The sequence below is a fragment of the Triticum aestivum genome, chromosome 2A (genome assembly GCF_018294505.1).
Source record: "Triticum aestivum cultivar Chinese Spring chromosome 2A, IWGSC CS RefSeq v2.1, whole genome shotgun sequence".
Lineage (NCBI taxonomy): Eukaryota > Viridiplantae > Streptophyta > Magnoliopsida > Poales > Poaceae > Triticum > Triticum aestivum.
In genome coordinates, this window is record NC_057797.1 from 780481662 (window position 1) to 780503185 (window position 21524).

The 21524-nt window shown below is 44.0% G+C and overlaps 1 protein-coding gene and 1 pseudogene across 1 annotated transcript; both read right to left on the reverse strand.

Annotated features, from left to right (window-relative positions):
* Positions 1–622: 622 nt before the first annotated feature.
* On the reverse strand, positions 623–2321 carry LOC123186725 (UDP-glycosyltransferase 91C1-like). The gene is made up of 2 exons (XM_044598438.1): positions 1862–2321; positions 623–1780 (listed from the first exon to the last, which is right to left on the reverse strand). Exons 1-2 carry the CDS (start codon positions 2291–2293, stop codon positions 851–853), a joined length of 1362 nt encoding a protein of 453 aa, XP_044454373.1. The 5' UTR covers positions 2294–2321; the 3' UTR covers positions 623–850.
* A 4689-nt stretch (positions 2322–7010) lies between these two features.
* On the reverse strand, positions 7011–16866 carry LOC123186726 (serine carboxypeptidase-like 7; annotated as a pseudogene).
* Between the last annotated feature and the right edge of the window lie 4658 nt (positions 16867–21524).

A 21524-nucleotide genomic window follows, 5' to 3' on the forward strand; every position in this document is an offset into this window, starting at 1 on the left:
GTGCAAACTTTCACAAATGTTCTCAGTGCATGCAAATTTTCAGCCGGAAACAACATTTCTGAAAGGCATCGCAAAAAAAAAATCATCACTCTCAAATGCTTTAAAAAATAGCATTTTTGGAGTATCTATTTTTTTCGCATGACTTCCAGAAATGTTCTTTTATGATAAGTTTTTGCAAGCACATAATCTTTTCTTACTATTTTTTTGATTTTATTGTTCATCGAGGTGCATTTGAGCTTGGTGTAGATACTTCGTGTCCTCACTAAAATAATTCATTTCCAACTACCATCCCTCCCATGTTAATAAAACATCAGGAGTTGGAGTCTCAATTCTCATGCCTAATCTCTTCTCAGTTCTCAATTCCATAATCAAATGATAGATTTAAAGTATCGGGATTGCTAAATCTAAGTTGATTGAGACTTAATAAAGTCTCAGTCAATGCTATATTCGTGTATTTTACGTGAAAGATTGGTGCAAAATTTTCTTTTAATTTTTTCTTTCTTCTTTTGGTTAAGTCTGAGTCGACTAAGATCCAGTCACACCCTTAAAGTATCGTACCCATCAAATCTCATTCTCTAATTCTAATGAGCCTAACTAAACACGTTGAAGGACTAATGCTAACTGCACGTAAATGGCAAGAATATGCCACAAGCATGATTAACAGCAATACTTAAAATCAGGCTTTGATCCTCACTTCTGTGTGAGTGAGATGACATACATTCAGGTGCGATTCCCCGAAAAATAAAACAACAACACACATACAATAATAGGACGCGTAAATAACAAAATATCGAACAACCAAGCCGAGATACTAGTGAAGTCGGCATGGATCAGCCGGTTTCACGCGGTGCTAGGTGTAAGATCTGAGCTGCTTTACGAGCTCATCGGTGTACCTCTCATGGAGTTCCTCATCGGCCACAATCTTCTGCAGCTTGAGAGCATTTGCCACGAAGCCCCTCCTGGCTTCTCCCTCCAGCATGACGGCCCGGACTGCGGCGGCGACGCCATGGCGATGGAATGACCCGTCCTTCTCGTCCCGTGCCACCTGCAGCCCGACTTTCCTCCCCTCCATGATGAGGCGCGCGTTCGGCCATTGGTCCCCCTGGATGGGCAGCATCACGAGCGGGTGCCCGAACAGAAGCCCTTCGATGAGCGAGTTCCGGCCGCAGTGTGTCAGGAACGCCCCCACGGCACCGTGCGCCAGCACGCTCATCTGAGGAACCCACCCCGTGGTGACCAGCCCATGGCCACTGGTGCGCTCTTGGAAGCCAGGAGGAAGGGCCTCGAGGGCGCCGCCGGCAGCACCTAGCGGCTTCCTCAGAGCCCAGAGGAAGCGTGCCCCGGCGAGCTCCAGCCCGAGAGCCAGCTCGTGTGCCTGCTCCGTGCGCAGCGGCACCTCGCTCCCCAGCGCCACGTACAGCACTGACTTGGGCGGCTGTGCGTCCAGCCATCCAATGGTGGCCTCCTTCTCCATCTCGTTCGCGCTTGATGCCGCGCGTCGGCCTCCGTCGGGCGACGGCGGCAGAAGGCCAAGGGGGACAACTGGCTTGCCGCAGATCGCCGCCACCTGCTGGAAGCACTCGGGCTCCCATTCCGGACAGCTCCGGATGGCCATCAGCGTGCTCCTCTCCCCTGCCAAGGAGCAGCGCTGGGCACAGGACATACCAGACGCGTCAATGTCGGTGAAGAACCGTGCTCCCTCGCGCTCGTAACGGGGCGTAGACGACGAGGTAGCAGCGACCATCATCGCAGCAGTAGGGAGAAGCTGTGCGAACGGCACCTGATGTACCGATCCATGGATTGATTGATAATCAGGCCAACGAGACACATGTGATCAATGAGATGTAAACAAGCAACCAACCTTGTGCTCGACGGCGGCGGCGGCGGCCCAGTGGTGGAAGCCGTCGGCGATGACCCAGTGAGGCTTGCTGTCCTCGCGGGCGCACGCGGCGGCCATGAACTCCGCAAAGGGCGCGGCGAGGCCGTCGAAGGCCTTCCAGTGCAGCTCCCGCTTGTCAGCGGGCACGTCGTTGGTGGACTCGGCGCCGTCGGGGAGGCCGTCGACGCACGGGTACGGGAGCGCGACGAGCTCGACGCGAGGAGCGGCCGCGGGGCACAGCGGCGGGAGACGCGCGATGTTGCGCGGCGTGGAGACGTAGTACACGCGGTGGCCCCTCGAGGCCAGCCGCTCGGCGAGCTCCAGGTAGGGCAGCAAGTGGCCGAACGCGAGCCAGGGGCAGATCACGACCCGCAGCGGCGGCGGCATAGCCGAAGAGGAGCCTTTGGCATCCATGGCTGCGACTTGCTGGCGATGCGTACTCTCGTCAATCCCTCCAAACCATCCACTCCATGCACTCCGAAGGTACTACCTCCTATTTATGGGTCCTTATTGTGTTCCGTGTCAATTTTGACCATAGATATGACTAACAAAATGTTTTTGTATGTCATCAAAAATTATATCATTGAAAACTATGTTTAATATGAATTTAATGATATAATTTTTATTGACATACAATATTATTCTATTAGTTAAAATCTTTAAATAAATTTAATACAAATTACAAAAGGGATCAATAAATCAGGACAGAAGTAAATAGACGAGAGGGACTGAGGCTAGTCATAGTGGGTAGTGGGTACTCCCTCCGTCCGGGTTTATTAGGCCTAAAGATAACTTCTCTTAGACCAAGACACATAGTAATTTGCTTATATTAATTCTTCTATTCCACTCCCAATGCACTCTCTCACATGCATGTAGCCAATGAAAAAGCTTGCATGAAGTGTATTAATTTCCTAGCCATGGCACCAACAACAATGACTTTCAATGCAACCAATGAAATGGTTGCATGCATGCACCTTTTCAAAGCAAGGCCTTATAAAAAAGGGACATGCTTGTGATGCTGAGAGGCCTAATAAACCCGACGGAGGGAGTAGTAACTTAGACTAGTAACATGCATATGTTACTAGTCTATATTACTACCATCATAGTGGGTAGTAACATAAGTATAGTGTCATGCAAGTCTTCATTTATTATGTTGTAGACTCATTTTGCATTGGGGTGCGTTATGTTACGGTAACATATTATGTTATTACAAGCACCTCTCTCTTCATTAACTTCATGCCACATAAGCATATATGTCTTGGGATGCGTTATGTTACTACCTAAGTCACTCCCACTATGGCTTGATCAATCAACCACCAACGCTCCCCACTGGTTGACAGTTGCAACTCGAACAGAGCACTACTGCACTCCGTACCTGAGGCTGGTCATAGTGGAGAATAACTTAGACTAGTAACATGCATATGTTACTAGTCTATGTTACTATCATCATAGTGAGTAGTAACATAAGTGTAGTGTCATGCAAGCCTTCATTTATTATGTTGTAGACTCATTTTACATTGGGGTGCGTTATGTTGTGGTAACATATTATGGGGGTGTTTGTTTTCAGGGACTTTTTTATGTAGGGACTAGAAAAAGTCCCTCTTAGAGACTTTTTTACCAAACGGGAGGGACTTTTTAGGGACTAATCTAGACATTTGGGACTAAATGAAGAAGACTCTCAAGGAGAGTCTTTTTTGGGACTTTTCCAACAAATGCCCCTCCATGCATTCAATGGCCCGACACCCCATGGTGTTGTTTCATTGTTATTTTTCTATATACTAGGGGCAACATGGTCATTTAATAACCTCTAGGAAGGGACTAAGGACTTTTTAGTCTCTGAAAACAAACAGGGAGGGACTTTTTAGTTGGGACTAGAAAAAGTCCTACTCCCTCCTTCCATCTATATAGGGCCTAATGCGTTTTTTAAGACCGCCTTTGACTATTGGCAAGATTAATAGTACATGACATGCACAATGTGAAAATTATATCATTAAAAGCTCCTTTCACACACGAGTTTAACGATGTGCTTTGTGTAAGTTGCATGTCATATATTATTGCTCTAATATTTGGTCAAAGTTAGCCTCAAAAAATGCATTAGGCCCTATATAGATGGAAGGAGGGAGTAGGACTTATGAACCAAACATGGCCTATGTTACCACTAGCACCTCTCTACTCATTAACTCCATGCCACATAAGCATATATATTTTGAGATGCGTTATGTTACTATCTAAGTTACTCCTACTATGACTAGCCTGAGAGCAACTAATCAACCGACAACTGCCAACTGTTCACGGTCACACCTCGAACAGAGTACTGTTGCACTTCGTACGTGACCACAAACCTCAGTACTGGTTCACGATTGCAACTGACGGACCGCTAATTAGTGTGGCGACATGATGCAATGTGATGCCATGAGTATAACAGGCCAACAACTAACTTTGCACCGATTTTTGGAGAAATATGCTGAGGCGCCACCTCCAGACAACACAAGGATGTGTCTATGAATATCTCGCCGAGCATCGGCGATCCAGCATTATCCCTCACAATTTTCCTATTTCTCTTCTCCCCTTCTTTGTCAAATTTTCTCAACTAATAACAATTTGACAATACTGTTTAATAGTTGCAATCAAATGCATCTAATAGCAAAAGTATCGGATCTTCACTAAGTTGTATACATCCATATAACCAAAAATAAAGCATCGGATGTATGTATCGAATCACTCACTTTTCGGACTCCTTTTCCCCTCCTTTTGGGCATAGCGTGCATAGATCATTCCACCACACATTTGGTGAACAAAATTTGCCACACCGGGATCCAAGTAGTCGGTTTTCACATACAAGATCTTTTGCTCCTCACATGCTTGCTTGATCACAAGCTTCCTCTCCTCGAGCTTCATCTTCTTCTTTTGTAGTTTTATGAAAGCGTTAAATATTTCCGCCTTCTTTTCCTTCTTGAGCTCATTGCTTTTGGCACATGCCTCCTCCTCGCCATGATATTTCCTCGAACTTCTCCGTCATCTAGGCCACCGCACTGATACGTCTCCGACGTATTTATAATTTCTGATTGTTCCATGCTGTTATATTATCATTCTTGGATGTTTTACAATCATTTTATAGCAACTTCATATCTTTTTTGGACTAACCTATTGACATAGTGCCCAATGCCAATTGCTGTTTTTTTCTTGTTTTTTACTTCGCAGAAAACCAATACCAAACGGAGTCCAAACGCAGCGAAACTTTTTGGAGATTTTTTTTGGACCAGAAGACATCTAGTGGGCCAAAGAAGTACCGGAGGGGTGCCCCGAGGGGGGCACAACCCATCTGAGCGCGCCTGGGGGCCCAGGCGCGCCCTGGTGGGTTGTGCCCACCTCGGTGGTCTCCCGCACTGCCTCTTCGCCCTATAAATTCTCAAATATTCCAAAACCCCCGAAGATAACCCTAGATCAGAAGTTCCGCCACCGCAGGCCTCTATAGCCACGAAAAACCAATCTAGACCCCGTTCCGCCACCCTGCCGGAGGGGGAAATCATCACCGGTGGCCATCTTCCTCATCCCGGCAGCCACCATGATGAGGAGGGAGTAGTCCACCCTCGGGGCTGAGGGTTTGTACCAGTAGCTATGTGTTTAATCTATCTCTCTCTCTCTCTCTCTCTCTCTCTCTCTCTACCATAGAAGAAGCAAGGGATGCTGGAAAGGTCTAAGAAGATCAATTGCCACCTCCAGTAGGGTGCCAGAACAGGGAGAAAACGAAGATCGCATCAGATCGGGAAGTGGCGTCGTCGAAAGTGTTAGTGTTAAAATACGTCTGATGTTTTTCAGCATGTACAGAGCCAGGGGCTGAGAGAGCATAGAGGAGGTCCAGGGCCTCCACTGCCTCGTTGCTCATACAATGCTTTGGTGAGGTTTCGCAAGAATGGTGGCGTGTGGTGATGGCTAAGTTAGATGATAGCTTCTAGATGCAAGGTGTTTGTACTTATTTCTGAGAGATTGGATTGGAGAGTTGAGCTGATTTTTTGTCAGTTATGGCAGCTTGCTAGGGTGACCAATGTGACAAAATTCCTGCTCAACTGGATCTGGAGAAATAGTACTTGATTTACAATGGTGGATATGGTGGCAAAATCTAGGGTTCAATTATCCACTCCAAATTTGCACGTGTGAATCATGTGTTCTGGTGTAGATAGTGTTTATATATGTAGTATAATATATGGGAATTTTTGGAGAGGCTGGAGATAAGTAGAAATGGAGATTCCTTTGTAATCAACATGGAAATGGCATTCTTTGTAGTAGAAAATAAAGCTAGTAGGGAAAAGAAATTTATGGTAACTTGAGATGGGAATGGCAATGACTTGAGAAGTTCAAGAAAGGTTGGAACCATTTAGTAAAGGTTGGAAGAAAAATAAGTGATTCCAAATGACCTTTCTAGAAAAAGATCGAAGAATCAATATCCAAGTAAAAATGGAAATAAAATCCAAGGAAAAATAATGGAGCAAAAATTGGGGTATCACACGATTTGAAGGGTTCCTCCATGACATTACCACCATACGGGAAGTGCAAGGGCAGTGGCGCCACCTCCCAGACAACACAAGGAGGAGCGCTCATATGCGTGGCCGCCACACAAGAATGATGAGGGTGGTGGTGCTTCATTCAAATACATTGCAACTTTATTGAAATACATGAAAATCTTATATTCAAATGCAAGACAACTTTGTGTAATATTAGTTTAACAATATGATAATCAATATCTAGGTTACTCGGATCGATCAAAGAGGTTCACCAGAAAGCCATCTATCAATCATAGCTAGACACTCCCTGGGCATATACTCAGGAGCTGTGTGGCCAGCGCCCTACAAGGACAATATTCAAGAAATTAATTTGTTTCATGGTGTTCCATCTAACAGAAAGCGGTCAAACGTAAACCACGTACCTTCACTATTGCGTATGTTAAGTTACTGGAGTAAGTTGTTGTGTATCTAAGCAAAATAAGAAAAACAAAGAAAATTGTAACGCCCTCGATGCGGCTATGTCTCCCACGTGTCGAGGCACGACTTAGAGACATAGGCGCATTGAAAGCAATGTCGCAAGTCGGGAATCATTACACAACCCAAGTACATATAGAATATAAAGGGGGAAATAATAATAATAGTTGGCTTACACTCGCCACGTCACATCAAAGTGCATAAATAACATCCATCATACAAACACTCATGGCCCGACTACGGCGCCAAAATAGAAAAGACCCCCAACAAGCGACTAATCCCTGAATCGAACCCCGAATAGGCACCACTACTGATCATCAGGAAAAGACACATAGTATCGCTGAGAGTCCTCGTCGTACTCCCACTTCAGCTCGAGCGCGCCATCCGGAGGCGTATCATCGGTCCCTGCATCTGGTGTAATAGTAATCTGTGAGCCACAAAGGACTCAGCAATCTCGCACCCTCGCGATCAAGACTATTTAAGCTTAATCGGTAGGAAAGGGGGTAATGTGAGTGGAGCTGCAGCAAACGACTAGCATATATGGTGGCTAACTTATTCGCAAAGGAGAGCGAGAAGAGAAGGCAAAGCATGAGCGGAAACTACATAGAGCAGACTACGCAAACATAACTCCAACGCCGTGTCCACCTCCCGGACTCCGCCGAGAAGAGGCCATCACGGCAACACACGCAGTTGATTCATTTTAATTAATTAAGTTCAAGTTATCTACAACCGGACATTAACAAATTCCCATCTGCCCATAACCGCGGGCACGGCTTTCGAAAGATCAATCCCTGCAGGGGGTCCCAACTTAGCCCATAACAAGCTCTCACGGTCAACGAAGGAATAGACCTCCACCCAGGACCCACCGATCAGACTTGATATCTCGGTACAACAAGATGATTCGACAGGTCAAAACTAGTCCAGCAACACCGCCCGAATGCACCGACAAATCCCGATAGGAGCTGCACATATCTCTTTCTTAGGGCACACTCAGATTGTCCAAACTTCCGGTAGGCCAGCCCAGAGTTGCCCCTGGTGGCCACCGGCGGCTGACGTTCCGGACCAACACTCAGAGGAGCACTGGCCCGTGGGGGGCTAAAATAAAGATGACCCTCGGGCTCCGGAAACCCAAGGGAAAGAAAAGGGTAGGTGGCAAATGGTAAAACCAATGTTGGGCATTGCTGGAAAAGCTTTAATCAAGGCGAACTATCAAGGGGTTCCCATATAGCCCAACCGCGTAAGGGACGCAACAATCCGGGAACATAATACCGATATGACGGAAACTAGGGCGGCAAGAGTGGAACAAAACACTAGGCGAGAGGCCGAGCCTTCCACCCTTTACCAAGTATATAGATGAGTAAAGATAACATAGCAATATAGTGATATCCCAACAAGTAAATAAATGTTCCAACAAGGAACGGCTCCAATCTTCACCTGCAACTAACAACGCTATAAGAAGGGCTGAGCAAAGCGGTAACATAGCCAATCAATGGTTTGCTAGGACAAAGGTGGGTTAGAGGCTCAATCATGGCAATTGGGAGGCTGACAAGCAAGTGGTAGGCATCGTAGCATTGGCAAAGCAAAAGAGCGAGCAAACTAGCATAGCAAAGATAGTAGTGATTTCAAGGGTGTGATCATCTTGCCTGCACAGTTGTCAGAATTGACTGGATCCTCAAAAGCAAACTCAACGGGCTCCTCGTTAGCGAACTCGTCTCCCGGCTCTACCCAACAACACAAACAAGCAACAAGGATACAATCAACCACGTGCAAAGGCAACCAATAAGATGCAAAGATGATATGCTATGCGGGATGCGATGCGGGATGCAAAATGCAAGATGTAACAGGAAATGCATGAACCTGGACTCAACTTGGAAAACCAAGTGTGCCACTGGATAGAGGGGAAGAAATCCCCTGAAAACGATATAAAGATCATGGCAATCGGAGCTACGGTTTAGAAATGGCAAGCGTTTTACTAAACGAACCGATCTGCGATTTACAGCAAGTAGGCTCCTAAATGCAACAAAAAGAACATGCTATAGCCACCCAACATGAAAACAAATTGCATGGCAGTGATGTACTCATCAAGCTTAACAAATCATCAGGACTGAGGCATAGGCAAATTCATCCATTAAGGGCTTCAAACAAGCATGGCAAAACTGAATAAGCAAAACAGATTTCAGACTTAGCGAAATTAACGCTAGTCTGGAATTTCAGACCACGATGCTCTCTTCGGAGCAGCAAAACAACATGATGCAAAACCTGAATATGGCAAGTAAGAGCATGGCATGAAGCTACTCAACAAGCTTATCAAAACACCCAAAATTGCCTGGGGCCAAAAGGGTTCACAAAATACTCTACCAAGCACACGAACATCGATGAAACACAATCAGTTTTCAGACTTAGTGAAAACTGGGACATGCTGAAATAATAACTCACGGAGGCATGTAAACGAGCTCGATGCTCTCACTACGGTGCAAGTCATGGCAAGGCAAGCATATATACATTAAGAAGGCACAAAATTCTAGCTAGACATGGCAAGAACAATGGCATAGCATGCATGGATCACTAGCAATAACTCCGGCAAAATCGCAAAAGAGTTTACGATCTGCCCAAAACAGCAACTTTCCAAAAGTTGAGCTCGATTGAGTCAACCTAGGATGCTCCAACATAACAAGTAAAGACATGGATGGATTAAGCACAACAAGCATAACAAACCACTCTTACTGATCATCCTCAAAAGAGGCACGGATCACTAGGAAACAAGCCGGACATATAGCATCGTGAACTAAAACGGCTCAGACTTAGTGAAAATCACTAAGTCCCTGAAATCTGTAATCTCAGGTAGCCCTCTTCGCAAGCTTGCACAAGACAACACACACATCCTAAAAATACATGGAAGGCACCTCTGGAAAGAAGACAACATGCTTAACAATTCATCCCAAAGGGGCACAGGCATATCATGCATGGATTAAATATGGAAAAAATGACAAAAGTGCATGTTGAACTAACGGATCTGCAATTTAACTCATGATGCCTCCTTCCAACAGCATTTTGGGCACCAAGATGACCTCAAATGCAAATGATGCAATGGAATGAAATGATGTACTCGTTGAGATGAAGATTATGACATATCATACGCCCAAAACGGAGCTACGGTTGTGGAGATATCACTGGTCAAACGTTGCACGAAAATCTATGAACGGAGAAGAAAGTCAACGGGGGTTAGGGTTTACTGTAGATCCGATCGGATCCGGATCGTGGTACTGTAGCTCGCGCGGGATCCGGTGATGGTGCGGCGGCCGGAGCTCGGATCCGGCCGGCCGGAGTTGAGGAGGCGGCGGGGGTCGCCGGAGAAGGACGCCGGGGTGGCGCGGGGATGGCCGGCGCGTCGGGCGGCGAGGAGGAGCGGTGGCCGGCGCGGCGGCGTGGTGGATCCGGCCACCGGAGTCGCTGGACGGGGCGGCAGGGAGCTTCGGTGGGCGAGGTCGGCGGCGGCGAGCACCCACGGCGGCGGCGGCGCACGGCCGGGCTCGGGGAAGAAGGCACCGAGCCGGGCGAGGGGGCGGCGGCGTCTCGCGGGCCGGGGAGGGCCTCCCCTAGGCCGCGCGGGCCGGCGCGGGGAGAGACGGCGGGAGGCCACGTGGCGGGCGGCGACTGGCTGGCGGCGGTGGGCGGACGCATCCGGCCGGATTCGGACGTGTCCGGCCGGGTGCGGGGGCGATTTTAGGGTTTCGGGGGGAGGAAGAGATCCGAAAACGGGGGGTCTATTTATAGGCATAAGTGGAGCTAGGAGAGTCCAAATGAGGTGCGGTTTTCGCCCACACGATCGTGATCGAACGACCGAGACGATGGAGCTGAGTTTGGTGGGTTTTGGGCCAAAATGGAGGGGTGTTGGGCTGCACACACACGAGGCCTTTTCGGTCCCTCGGTTAACCGTTGGAGTATCAAACGAAGTCCAAATGACCCGAAACTTGACAGGCGGTCTACCGGTAGTAAACCAAGGCCGCATGGCAAGTCTCGGTCCAATCCGGAAATGTTTAATCCCCACACACGAAAGAAAGCTGGAAAAGGCCACCGGAGGAGAACGAAGCGCCGGAATGCAAAACGGACAACGGGGAAAATGCTCGAATGCATGAGATGAACATGTATGCAAATGCAATGCACGAGATGACATGATATGAGATGCACGAAAAACAAAACAACACACGGAGGCAAAGACCCGAACCCGAGAATTAGATATAACTTAATGCCGGGAACGGCATGAGTTGGAGTACAATTCGGGAAGGTTACATATGGGGCGTTACAAAAATGGTGTAAGACATGTCAATAATAGTTATTTGAAAATGTAACTAGTTAGTATTAGCACAATTACCCTCTCACCTATCATGGATAAATATCATTTTGAACATTACACATAGTCTAGGTTAATTATGTCTGAAGTTAGAGTGTATTGGATATTCTATAGGGCCCACTAATTGTAACAAACCTCTTTATCATTAGTATGCTTGAGACGAGTATGTATATACATCTATGTATAAAACCAATGGCACCATTCTTACCCTGCAACTTGATCATCGACATACCATGGTCGCCAATCATCTGTGATGGATAGGTTAAGATATCTTATCCATGCTTGCGTGCCCACAAAAGATATTTCACTATCATGATCACCGCTGTAGCATTGGAAGAACACATTTGATCAACAGAAAAATTGGAGAAAACAAATGAACCTACAAGTAGTGGTGGGGAAAGGAATGCCTAAATTAGTCCTCATGTTTAGGAAGGGGATGGAAGGAATTTTTTTGTAAAGTGTTGTTGTTCACATGCATATTACAAGCTAATGTATGATTATGGGTTTATGCCCTGGCCCTGACCGGTCCCCCTGCCTCCGCCATTACCTACCTACAAGTGATTGAACTAGGCATGCATATTAGTTGTGATTCCCTAATAGTTAGCCGTACATAGATCTGATTATCGTGCCAAAACTAGAATCCAATCTAGGAGATACCTTAAAATCCACACCCTATAATTGATTTTAGGGTATTGCCCCAAAACCTTTTCAGACTGTTTAGGGTAAGCTGCTAGAACATTTTCGTTGATGTTCACATCCAAAAAAATGTGGAGCCCACTCATCATTGTGTTAGTGAATTTCACTCCACCTCTACTTCGACTCTCGCAACCACACACCTCCTTTAAAGCTCCTCATAGCCCTGCACCTATGGCTCATCTTGTGTATGTCCTCCCCAAAATCTGTAGATCATGCTTACGCCTCTCTCCCTGCCACCACAATGTTCGGCTTCCCAGCCTCCACCCAAGAAGCAATACTTCCACTTTAGAGCCATCAGTGATGGGCCTCTGCTCCTACGACAATGATATCCTATTCCTCCAACTGTCGGTGAGTTTTGCTTCATGGCATGATTTTTCTGTGAAAGGGGTCTGAGAGGTTGTAGGCGGGCACAACAGTGAGGTTCCAGCAATCACGAGAGTGCGATGAGAAGAAGTTCGGGAGAGATAGGGTGGCATTTGTGCTTGGCGTCCTCTCCCTGCCATGATGGAGGTCCGAGCAACGGGGTTCCTCCTAGGGTTGATGGTAACCTAAGTGTGCCGGTAAAAATGGAGATAATTTGTGGTTGGAGATGACATCACGCTCGGAATTAATGTCTTTGCTGAGTAACAAAGTCTGTGCCAAAATCCACTACCAAAATTGACAACTTTGCCGAGTGCCAAAAGTGTGCATTGTTAGTGGCCATGGGGACACATATGATGGCATTGCAGGAGTGCCGCTAACGACACGGCGAGCCAATGGGGGTAGGCGGGAAGGTGCACAAGAGGATGAGAGGGAGATTAGCGGCCGATGGGAGGCAATATGGAAGACAATGGATGGAAAGTTCGGAGGGTGATGGTGGGTTGAACTTCTTGCACGCCATGTCGATGAAAATTTCACAATATGGGTGTTGCATATCTGTAATAAGATGTTTGCTAGATTTTTCGTATACCCTATATTGGCAGTCTTTAGGCATGGATCTGCTAGAGTTACTCTAGTGTAACTTATAAGCATTTCATAAGCACTAGCTAGTATAATCTCACTCTTACCTGTATACCATGGCTCTATATCCTTTGGTAATCAAGCTTAAATGGTACCCCACTGTACTGTCGATGTCTTGTATGTAAGGGAAATGAGCATGTCTTCTCCATGATGGAACGGTTCCCTGAAAAAGAGTCAAGTTTTTTATCTTGATAAAAACTGAGACATCAAAGTATGTGTCAAAATATTTAACTAATCTATACTGTCCGTGTCTTCCATTTCAATGAACATTTCGTTTACAACACAAGATCAAACTCCAATTTAATGAATTGATAGGTAAGGATCATTGTCAAACGGCTCTTCTTCATTTGTTAATGCCCTTTCATTCAAATACGGATTGGGAAGCATCTCAGTTCCCATGATCTTGAAAAGAAACATTAACTAGAACGTACTTGCACATATTTCTTACAACATCTCGGAACAAATTAGAAATAATGCAGCAAAGAGGGGAAAATCCGCAGCAAAAAATAGGAGTGCGTATATATACCTGGTGAATACCCAAACTCTCCCTCACATGTACGTCGTTTGCCCATAAGTCGGCAAGAACATAAGTGGCATTCTGCAACAAAATGAAGCACGGAAAGATGATGCATAAAACTATGCACAATTAATCATAAGACTAAAAACACTAGGATGTTGAATGAAAAGAGTGGCTAGATAAAATTTAGAATGGGAATTGTTGTAGCCTTTTCCTTTCATCTTGGGATGCGGCCTTGTGAAGGGTGGGGCTTGGATATGCATCACAGCTTGGCTCCAAAATGTGCATACCATTTAAATCCTTTATGAGCTGCATCCCACCAACTATTCTGATTAATAAGTTTACATAGATCTTGTGCAAGTTCTATTGGAGTTTTCAACATAAAATTCTCAACATTAGGAGGTTGTAGAAAGTAGTAAATGGATTACTTACGTAATAGATTGATTGGACGGACTTGGCACATAGAGCATTCGACGGGCTGGTGTATTTCCCCCCACAACTCTCCGAAGCAACCTAATAGGTGGATATATACAAGTCAATATGATCGTGCGCAAATTAGATCAGTTCAATTGGTACATTTTGTGCTATTCCAAATTACATGAACCAAACTTAATATGAAATCAATATGTCTTCATTTAACCTAACTGAAAAGCATCGGTATTTATAGCAATATAATGACAAGCATTATAATTTACTCCCTCCGTTTCTATTTACTTCGCGTATTAGCTTCGGTCAAAGTCAAGCTTTATAAATTTTGACCAAATTTATAGACAAAAATATTGGCATATACAATAACAAATCAATACCATTAGATTCATTGTTGAAAGTACTTCCACATCATATAGATTTATTATGGTAAATATTTATATTCCTTTCTATATACTTGGTCAAATTTTAGAAAGTTTGACTTCAGTCAACTCTAATATGCGGAGTAAATAAAAACGGAGGGAGTACATTTGTTTTAGGAGTTAGCTAGAAAACCAAGCAACACATAAATATGACGTGCAGAATTTTTGTACATATCATTTTGTCTGACATAGCACAAAATAAATAAAAGGAGATTTATATATATGTAAGCCTTTTTTAATTTTTTCACCTTGTAGAGTTCATCTGGTATAAATCCCATCCTATGAAGATATGGGAATTTAGAATTGCCGTCAAACCGTGCCAAATCAGTCACCGGATTGCCAGCAATGTAACCCTGAAAAAGTCAGATAAATTTCTTCCCAAGTATTAAGCATTGCTTATAAAGATATTATGGGGATTTCACATATATACACTCCCTCAGCTCCAACATATTGACATTCTAGTCCTCAGCCTTTTTACTAACTTAAAAAGCAATAAAAAGACACACACACACACACACACACACACACACACACACACACACACGCTACGTTTGGTAGATTTCATTTCACAAAAGATGATAAAATATTGGATAGTTCGCAATGCAGAGATATATGAAGATTGACCAAACAATGAACGTAAAAGGGTGAATCCCTGATTATCAGATTTAGTCATTTCTGCAAACTCATGATGCATAAGTTATCAAAGATGGCTCCTTGGGACTTCCCTTAGAACCATGTGAACCGTCCCAGGATGGTACAAATAGAACCGGCTTTTTTAAGTATCACAATGAGAATAAGCATTCCAACAGCGCTAAACATAACACGATTTGTTTAAGAAGTGGGGGTAGAGAAGTCATGGTAATAAATATGAAATACCTTGAGGTTAAGAAGCCGCTGGTCACCGGATTCTATACCTAAAATTAAAGCAACATGTATTTGAAACAATCAGTGAACAACTTGGAAGACAAAATATTCCACACCGAGGGAAGTTTAGTTACCTTTAGCAATTTCTATAGTGAGAGAAGGTATGACCATGCCGCTGTACGAATCGCCGGCAATATAGAGAGGGTTTGACAAGAACATTGTGTGTTCATCAAACCACTACAAAGTATGGACAATTTGCATGTAAATCATACAAAGAAGGGAGTCGTATACATGGAGAGTTTGTATGTAACAAACTATCTTTTTTAGATGATGTGACAAACCGTTTCAAGGAAAGTGTGCAGCTGGCGAACAATGATGGTGTCACTGGGCGTCATTTTGTTGTCCGTGGGGTCGTAGGTGAAGCCAGTCCCTGCTGGAGAATCCACGAAGATGATGTTGCTAACCTATAGTCATCGATTGAAACAAAAATTAAGAGAGAAGAAGAAGAAGAAGAAGAAGAAGAAGAAGAAGAAGAAGAAGAAGAAGAAGAAGAAGAAGAAGAAGAAGACAACAACAACAAAATTAAGTACAGTATAAGAGTAGCACAAGTTAGGTAATTGATTATACTTACTGCGTGGTAGTTTGACGATCTGTTTAACAGATGGATTCTTTTGACTTACTGGGCACTAACTCGGTGCTAGATACATCCATTTAAGGAACAAGCTTGGGATAAGCTTTTTCGGATGGAGGGAGTAGAAATTAGAGTAGCCGAACGCAGAAATGGGATAAAGCGATGGCCAGTGCTAGAGCAAGACCACATGAGGAGCGAGAGAGAAACACGAGGGGCATCTCACAAGGCTTTGAATTACTGAGCCCATTGGATCAAACAAAACCAAATACACGCTTGAGAAAATATTTCCTGTAGCACTAGTAAATTGTACTACAGAAACCCCGTTTTCTTTATAAAAAAAAGATATACGAGAGTAACCTAGAGTCCAGGAGTCAGGGTAATAGCCACATGACATATGTGGTAAGCAATCCAAATAATTTGAAAAAAAAGGCAGGATAATAATATAGAAAGAACCAAATTGAGAAGAGTAACCTAAATTTACTGGGCAGTAATTTGACAAACTAATTAACAGATGGATTCTTTATATTCTTTATACTACAAAAAGGGATACTAGGCTAACCTGAGTCCAAGAGTCTGCTGTGTATAGCAGGCTAGGCAACCCTCCTCGGTAGCCATCGAAGTCGAAAGCCAGAGGTCCGACCTCGTAGACGAGGCCGGAGAGGGCGGAGCAGCCGGGCCCGCCCGTCAACCAGAGCAGCACGGGGTCGTCCTCCGGGCTGCGCTCCGATTGGATGAAGTAGTAGAAGAAGCGGACGCCGTGGTCGTCCAGCTCCACGTACCTGCAGCGGCAGCGACGGCCGTCGCGTCATCAGCCACTCCGACTCCGAGATACCAAAACGGAGAGCAGAGCAGAGTACGCACCCTGTTTCGAGGGAGAAAGGCAGGGGGCCGCTGAACCCGGGCAGGTTCGTGACGGCGTTCGTGGTGATCACCGGCGGCGTGGCAGCGTCAGCGCTAGCGGCGCAGGGCAGGAGCAGCTGAATCTGGAACGGCAGCAGCAGCAGCAGCAGCCAGCGGTGCGCCATTGCTTTGCTAGGAGTGGGTTATGTTCAGCTGGCTTCCTCTAAAAACAATTATGTTCAGCTGGTAGATGAGAATTAACGTGGTGGCCATTGGAGCTGATAGAGTAGTACGTAGCTGCGTGCTGCTGCATCGCCATCCATCCTAGTCGTCCTAGTTGTCCTAACCCTGTAGATGATGCGATGTGATGCCAATGCCATGAGTAGGAGTAGGACAGGCCAACAACCAGCTTTGCAACGTTGCCTCATCTTGTTACTGTCGACTATGACAGTGTTGATTCCACACAGCGACATCTCTCCCATCCCATCCTGCTAGATTTGGATTTGGATACATGTCTCGAGTCATTTGTGCAAAGTCCATTTGCAGTGTAAGTCGTCGTTTTTTCCCCTGAATCCTTGTCCTGATTCATCTTCAGCCACCCCAATGCCACCACACACATCAACAACTCATATCCCACAGTAGGAATATTTGGGCGGATCACCTAAAGGGCAGATCCTATGCTAGTCTCCTCCGGGAATATTTGTCATCAACAACTCATCGGTTCTTGATACTTCGGGCAGGGGCGGAGCTAGAATAATTCAAAGGTATGTACTCAATATACACCATGTATGGTAGTCTTTTTTTATCGAAAAAGGGTTTCCTCCGCTTTGTATTCCAAAGCAATATGGTAGTCTTTTTACGCACAACACACATGATAATTCAAGAAGACCGTGTAAAGCATAATTGATAGTCATCGTGAACTCTTATGTTTTATCTTCCTTCTCTGTAAAAAAAAAATCAAGCATGGTTACCCGCGCATTTGCGCGGCTAGATTTAGATTTGTAGGTTGCTGTGTTTGCGCTTTTGTAAATTTACTTATAGCCTAAATACACCATGCGAGCACTTATTTTGTTATATCTTATTCAGGTAATTGTTGCTACACTACAGTTAATCTAGTGTTCAATATATAAGAATGATTACAACAACATGCATATCTTGTGAAACAATTATTGAACTTTAGTTAAAACATTATCTTTAGTTGAATGAGTTGTTGGTAAGGATCCTGATATGCCAGTACTGTAAAAGACAAAATATATGTTAGTAGCTTATATGCAAAAGTATTAGCCCGCATACTACTTTAGCTTCCACTCGATTTTTTTTATCATCCATTCGTGTCTATCTTCCATCAAAAACTAAAACTAAACACTAAATGCTATCTTCTACACACATATTGGTTGTATGCACTTGTGTTTTTTTATTTGTGCAATACCAATATACCATCCCACAAGGTATTTTCATGTATGCTCATCATACATTTTCCTGTATAGTTTGATCATCTAAGGAAATGCAATTATTGGTATAGTTACTAAAAATTGATAAATATTCTCTCTCGCTCGCTGTCCACATTTTTTTTATCATAGCAATATTGTCCGACACATATGAAATTCATGTATAAAACACATTAATTTCTAAGTAGACACAATTCAAATTTGTGAGTATATTAGGGTTACTTGATTAGAGAGGTAACACATAAAGAAAGAAAGGGGATGTGTTGAATTTTGGAAGATTTCCCATAAGAATAAGCTTAATGGTTTGTTTGACTTGTTTGATTAATTGTAGAAAACATGCTATCATGTAATGTTACTATGAGCAAACCTAGTTCCTTAATTGTTGGTCTAGAAGGCATTGTTCACTGTTCGAATTCAATTCAAATTATAATATCGTTATAATATGAATTAACAAAATAATCATCTAGAACTTATAGCTCAAATACTTGTAGTATTGTACACAACTATATTTGGTCACGAATCATGATTCATACCACTTCCTTAATTAAACCATGTGCGTATGATCGATTATGTGAAAAGCATTTTAGGCATAGGCACTATATTTTTTATACAAAAACTTTGATTTTTATTTTTGCTCCTAATCAACCACTTCTATAACACTTCGTTCATTTTACTGTAACATGTTGAGAAAGATTTACATTTTGGTGTTGTAATATTCTTCATTTAGTTTTTTACTTAGCATAATAATATTGTCAATCTCGCTATATACTTTTACTTAGCATAATAATCGTCTATACACTATAGATCAAACACCCACAAAATTGTGCACTAGTATATTAAGCTCATGATGCATTCGCCTATGTAATCTATCCTTGATACTGAAGCTTTTTTTCTCAATTTTATCTTCTATATCCTATTTCTTTCAATTAGGTTTGCTTTAGTTGCATGGGATTTTGTTTTTAATCTTCTATATCGTGCCATCACTTTTTTTTGCTTTTGTGTTGTGGGCAATATGTTCTCTTTCATTACAGTATTTGTTTCAGATATTTTTTAATTAATTTTTGGAGGATGGGAGGTTTTTACTTTTTCTAGAACAACCCAATTTTTTCCTAACAATTCACTTTTGCTACATTCCAAAGATTACTTCCAATCCCACTCAAATCTCTGAGAAATGGTTTCGCTTTTTTGGTGCAATCAGATATAATTTGGTACAAAATTCAACCACTTAGAATTTGAGTCGATATCACACCAAAATTCTGTGTTTTATCTGAGATTTTTTTTAGAACAATTGGAATTTTCCTAAAAAATCACTTTCACTACATTTCAAAGATAACTTCCAATCCAGTCAAATCTCTCATAAGTAAATTCCTTTTTTTTTGTGTTGCAGTAAGACAAAATTTGGTAAGAATTCAACCAAGTAGAATTTGAGTTGATATCACATTGCAATTTTGTGTTTTCTATTTCAACTTTTTATTATCTTTTTAGTTAAAGAGACAATAATTATTTGCATTTTAGGTGACCATAATTTTTTTATAAGTATGTATACAACACAAAGTAAATTCTATATGGATCGAGCTCAATTTGGCTTTTTTTAGGGGGGGCTCAATCTAGCTGATATGTTATGCAAATAGGCTTCATGGCCTGCTGTCCTCGGACCACAGACATTTGATTTATCTATTTGAGACACTGCAGACATTTGATGAATGTCCGTGCGAGGGAGCAATTAGTTGACGAGTTCTCCTTCGGGAGCCTCGCAACTTGATGCGCTCTCAGCCGCCGTCACATGTTGCGCCTTGGGTGCTCCCTCCTGTTTTTTTATTTTTATTTTTTCGCATGCCTTTTCGGTTTTGTTATATGTGTTTTTTTCTTTTCTTTTTTAACTTTTTGGTTTTTCAGCTGTCTTTCTTAACTTTTCGACAAAAAGAATTTTAAATTTGTTTAACACGTTTTTTGATTCCGTGAGAGGCATGGTATTGCTTCCATGAGAGACATGATTTTGTTTCTGCAAAAGGCACAGGAAACGAAAAATGCGTTTTCACATTTTTTTTCTTCTGTGAGAGCCATGGTTTTGCTTTCGCGAGAGGCATGGCCTTTTTTTGCCTTTTTCGTTTCTTCTTTTCGGTCGCGAGAGGCACGGTCGTGCTTCTCAGAAACGGCTTCCAGAAAAGAAAAAATGTGCTCCCAATTTGGTTTTTTCGTCCATTTTCTTATGAAAAAACATACAACACGCCCCTTGTACAATCTAGGGAGGTGGGAGTGCCTCATCCTCAGTTATGCTTCGTTTGGATGTCTCCATTGGGGAGCTCCGTATTGTATTGGTCTGAATTCCAAATCAGTGAGGAAACTGAAATGGCACGAATACGAATTCACCTGTTTGGTTGTCCAGTGAATTGGCCCTTGAAATGCCTCTGAGATTTTAATACCAAATCATGTTTGGATGACAAACTTTGAAATTGCATAGCTACATTACCTTACCAGGTTATACCTTGCCCTACATGACTCAAAAATGTAATCTGAATACGAATGAATATATAGCAATGAAAATAAATAAATATTCTAGAAATACATCAGAAAAAGCGGAATCAATAAAACTTCCTTGATCTGCACAGTAGACAAAACTGAAAAAAATTAAAAATGGTGCAAAGACAGAGGGATTTTCAGGATTTGGAGGGGTTTGACAAAAAGATCTAGGCCGTAGCCATGGATCCATGGTGGAGCAGTGTTGTGGCTGCACAAAAAGAGGAGTAGCTCGTGCATAATGGTGGAGTGTTGTACAGGAGGAGCTGCAGCTCATGGAGAAAGGAGGACTTGAGCCCGGCAACGATAGGCAAGGACGACGGCCACACGTGGCCAGAAGGGCGGAGCTGACGACGGGGCGCGCCGGTCCTGGGCCGCCGTCGACCTCCATGGCGGGGTGCAGCACAGGCCGACGGGAGATGGCGAGGGGCGACGGGAAATGGGGTGGGGAAGAGGGGAGGGGCGGGCCTGCGCCGCCGCCTGCCGCCGTGGTGGTCGCCGCCGCCACCTGCTGCTAGGTCGCCGCCGCCACGACCTAGGTCAGCGCTCGAGTTCGCCCCTCCCGCTCCCCTTCGCTGCCTTCTATTTCTCTTTGGTGGGCTGAAGCGGTAAGTTTTGCGGGAGACAGCGAAATCGGGCCAATTCGGAGCGCCACCCCTCCGAAACGTGGGAGGAAGATTTTCACGGAGCGAAAACGGGCCTAAATTGCTCTTTCATTTCCAATACGAATTCAGTGTCCAGCCAAACATCCGTATTGACCCCAGATGATTACCAAATCCATTTCCTGGGCTCCAATGGAGACATCCAAACGCAGTGTTAGTGATTTCGCCCGTGTGACGATCCACTTTTTTTTAGAAACTTTTTTGGTTTTTGAGAATCTTGTGACGATCCACTTGGAGATGCACACTTGGGCGAACGTTGGGCTGCGCTGGACGGGTCACCGAAAGCCCAGTCCAGT

Bases quoted from the DNA above. Each gene is read 5' to 3' on its own strand.
- LOC123186725 (XM_044598438.1), bottom strand. From the start codon at position 2,293: ATGGATGCCAAAGGCTCCTCTTCGGCTATGCCGCCGCCGCTGCGGGTC. The intron at 1,781-1,861 runs GTTGGTTGCTTG...TCGGTACATCAG, and splicing joins CCGCCGCCGTCGAGCACAAG to GTGCCGTTCGCACAGCTTCT.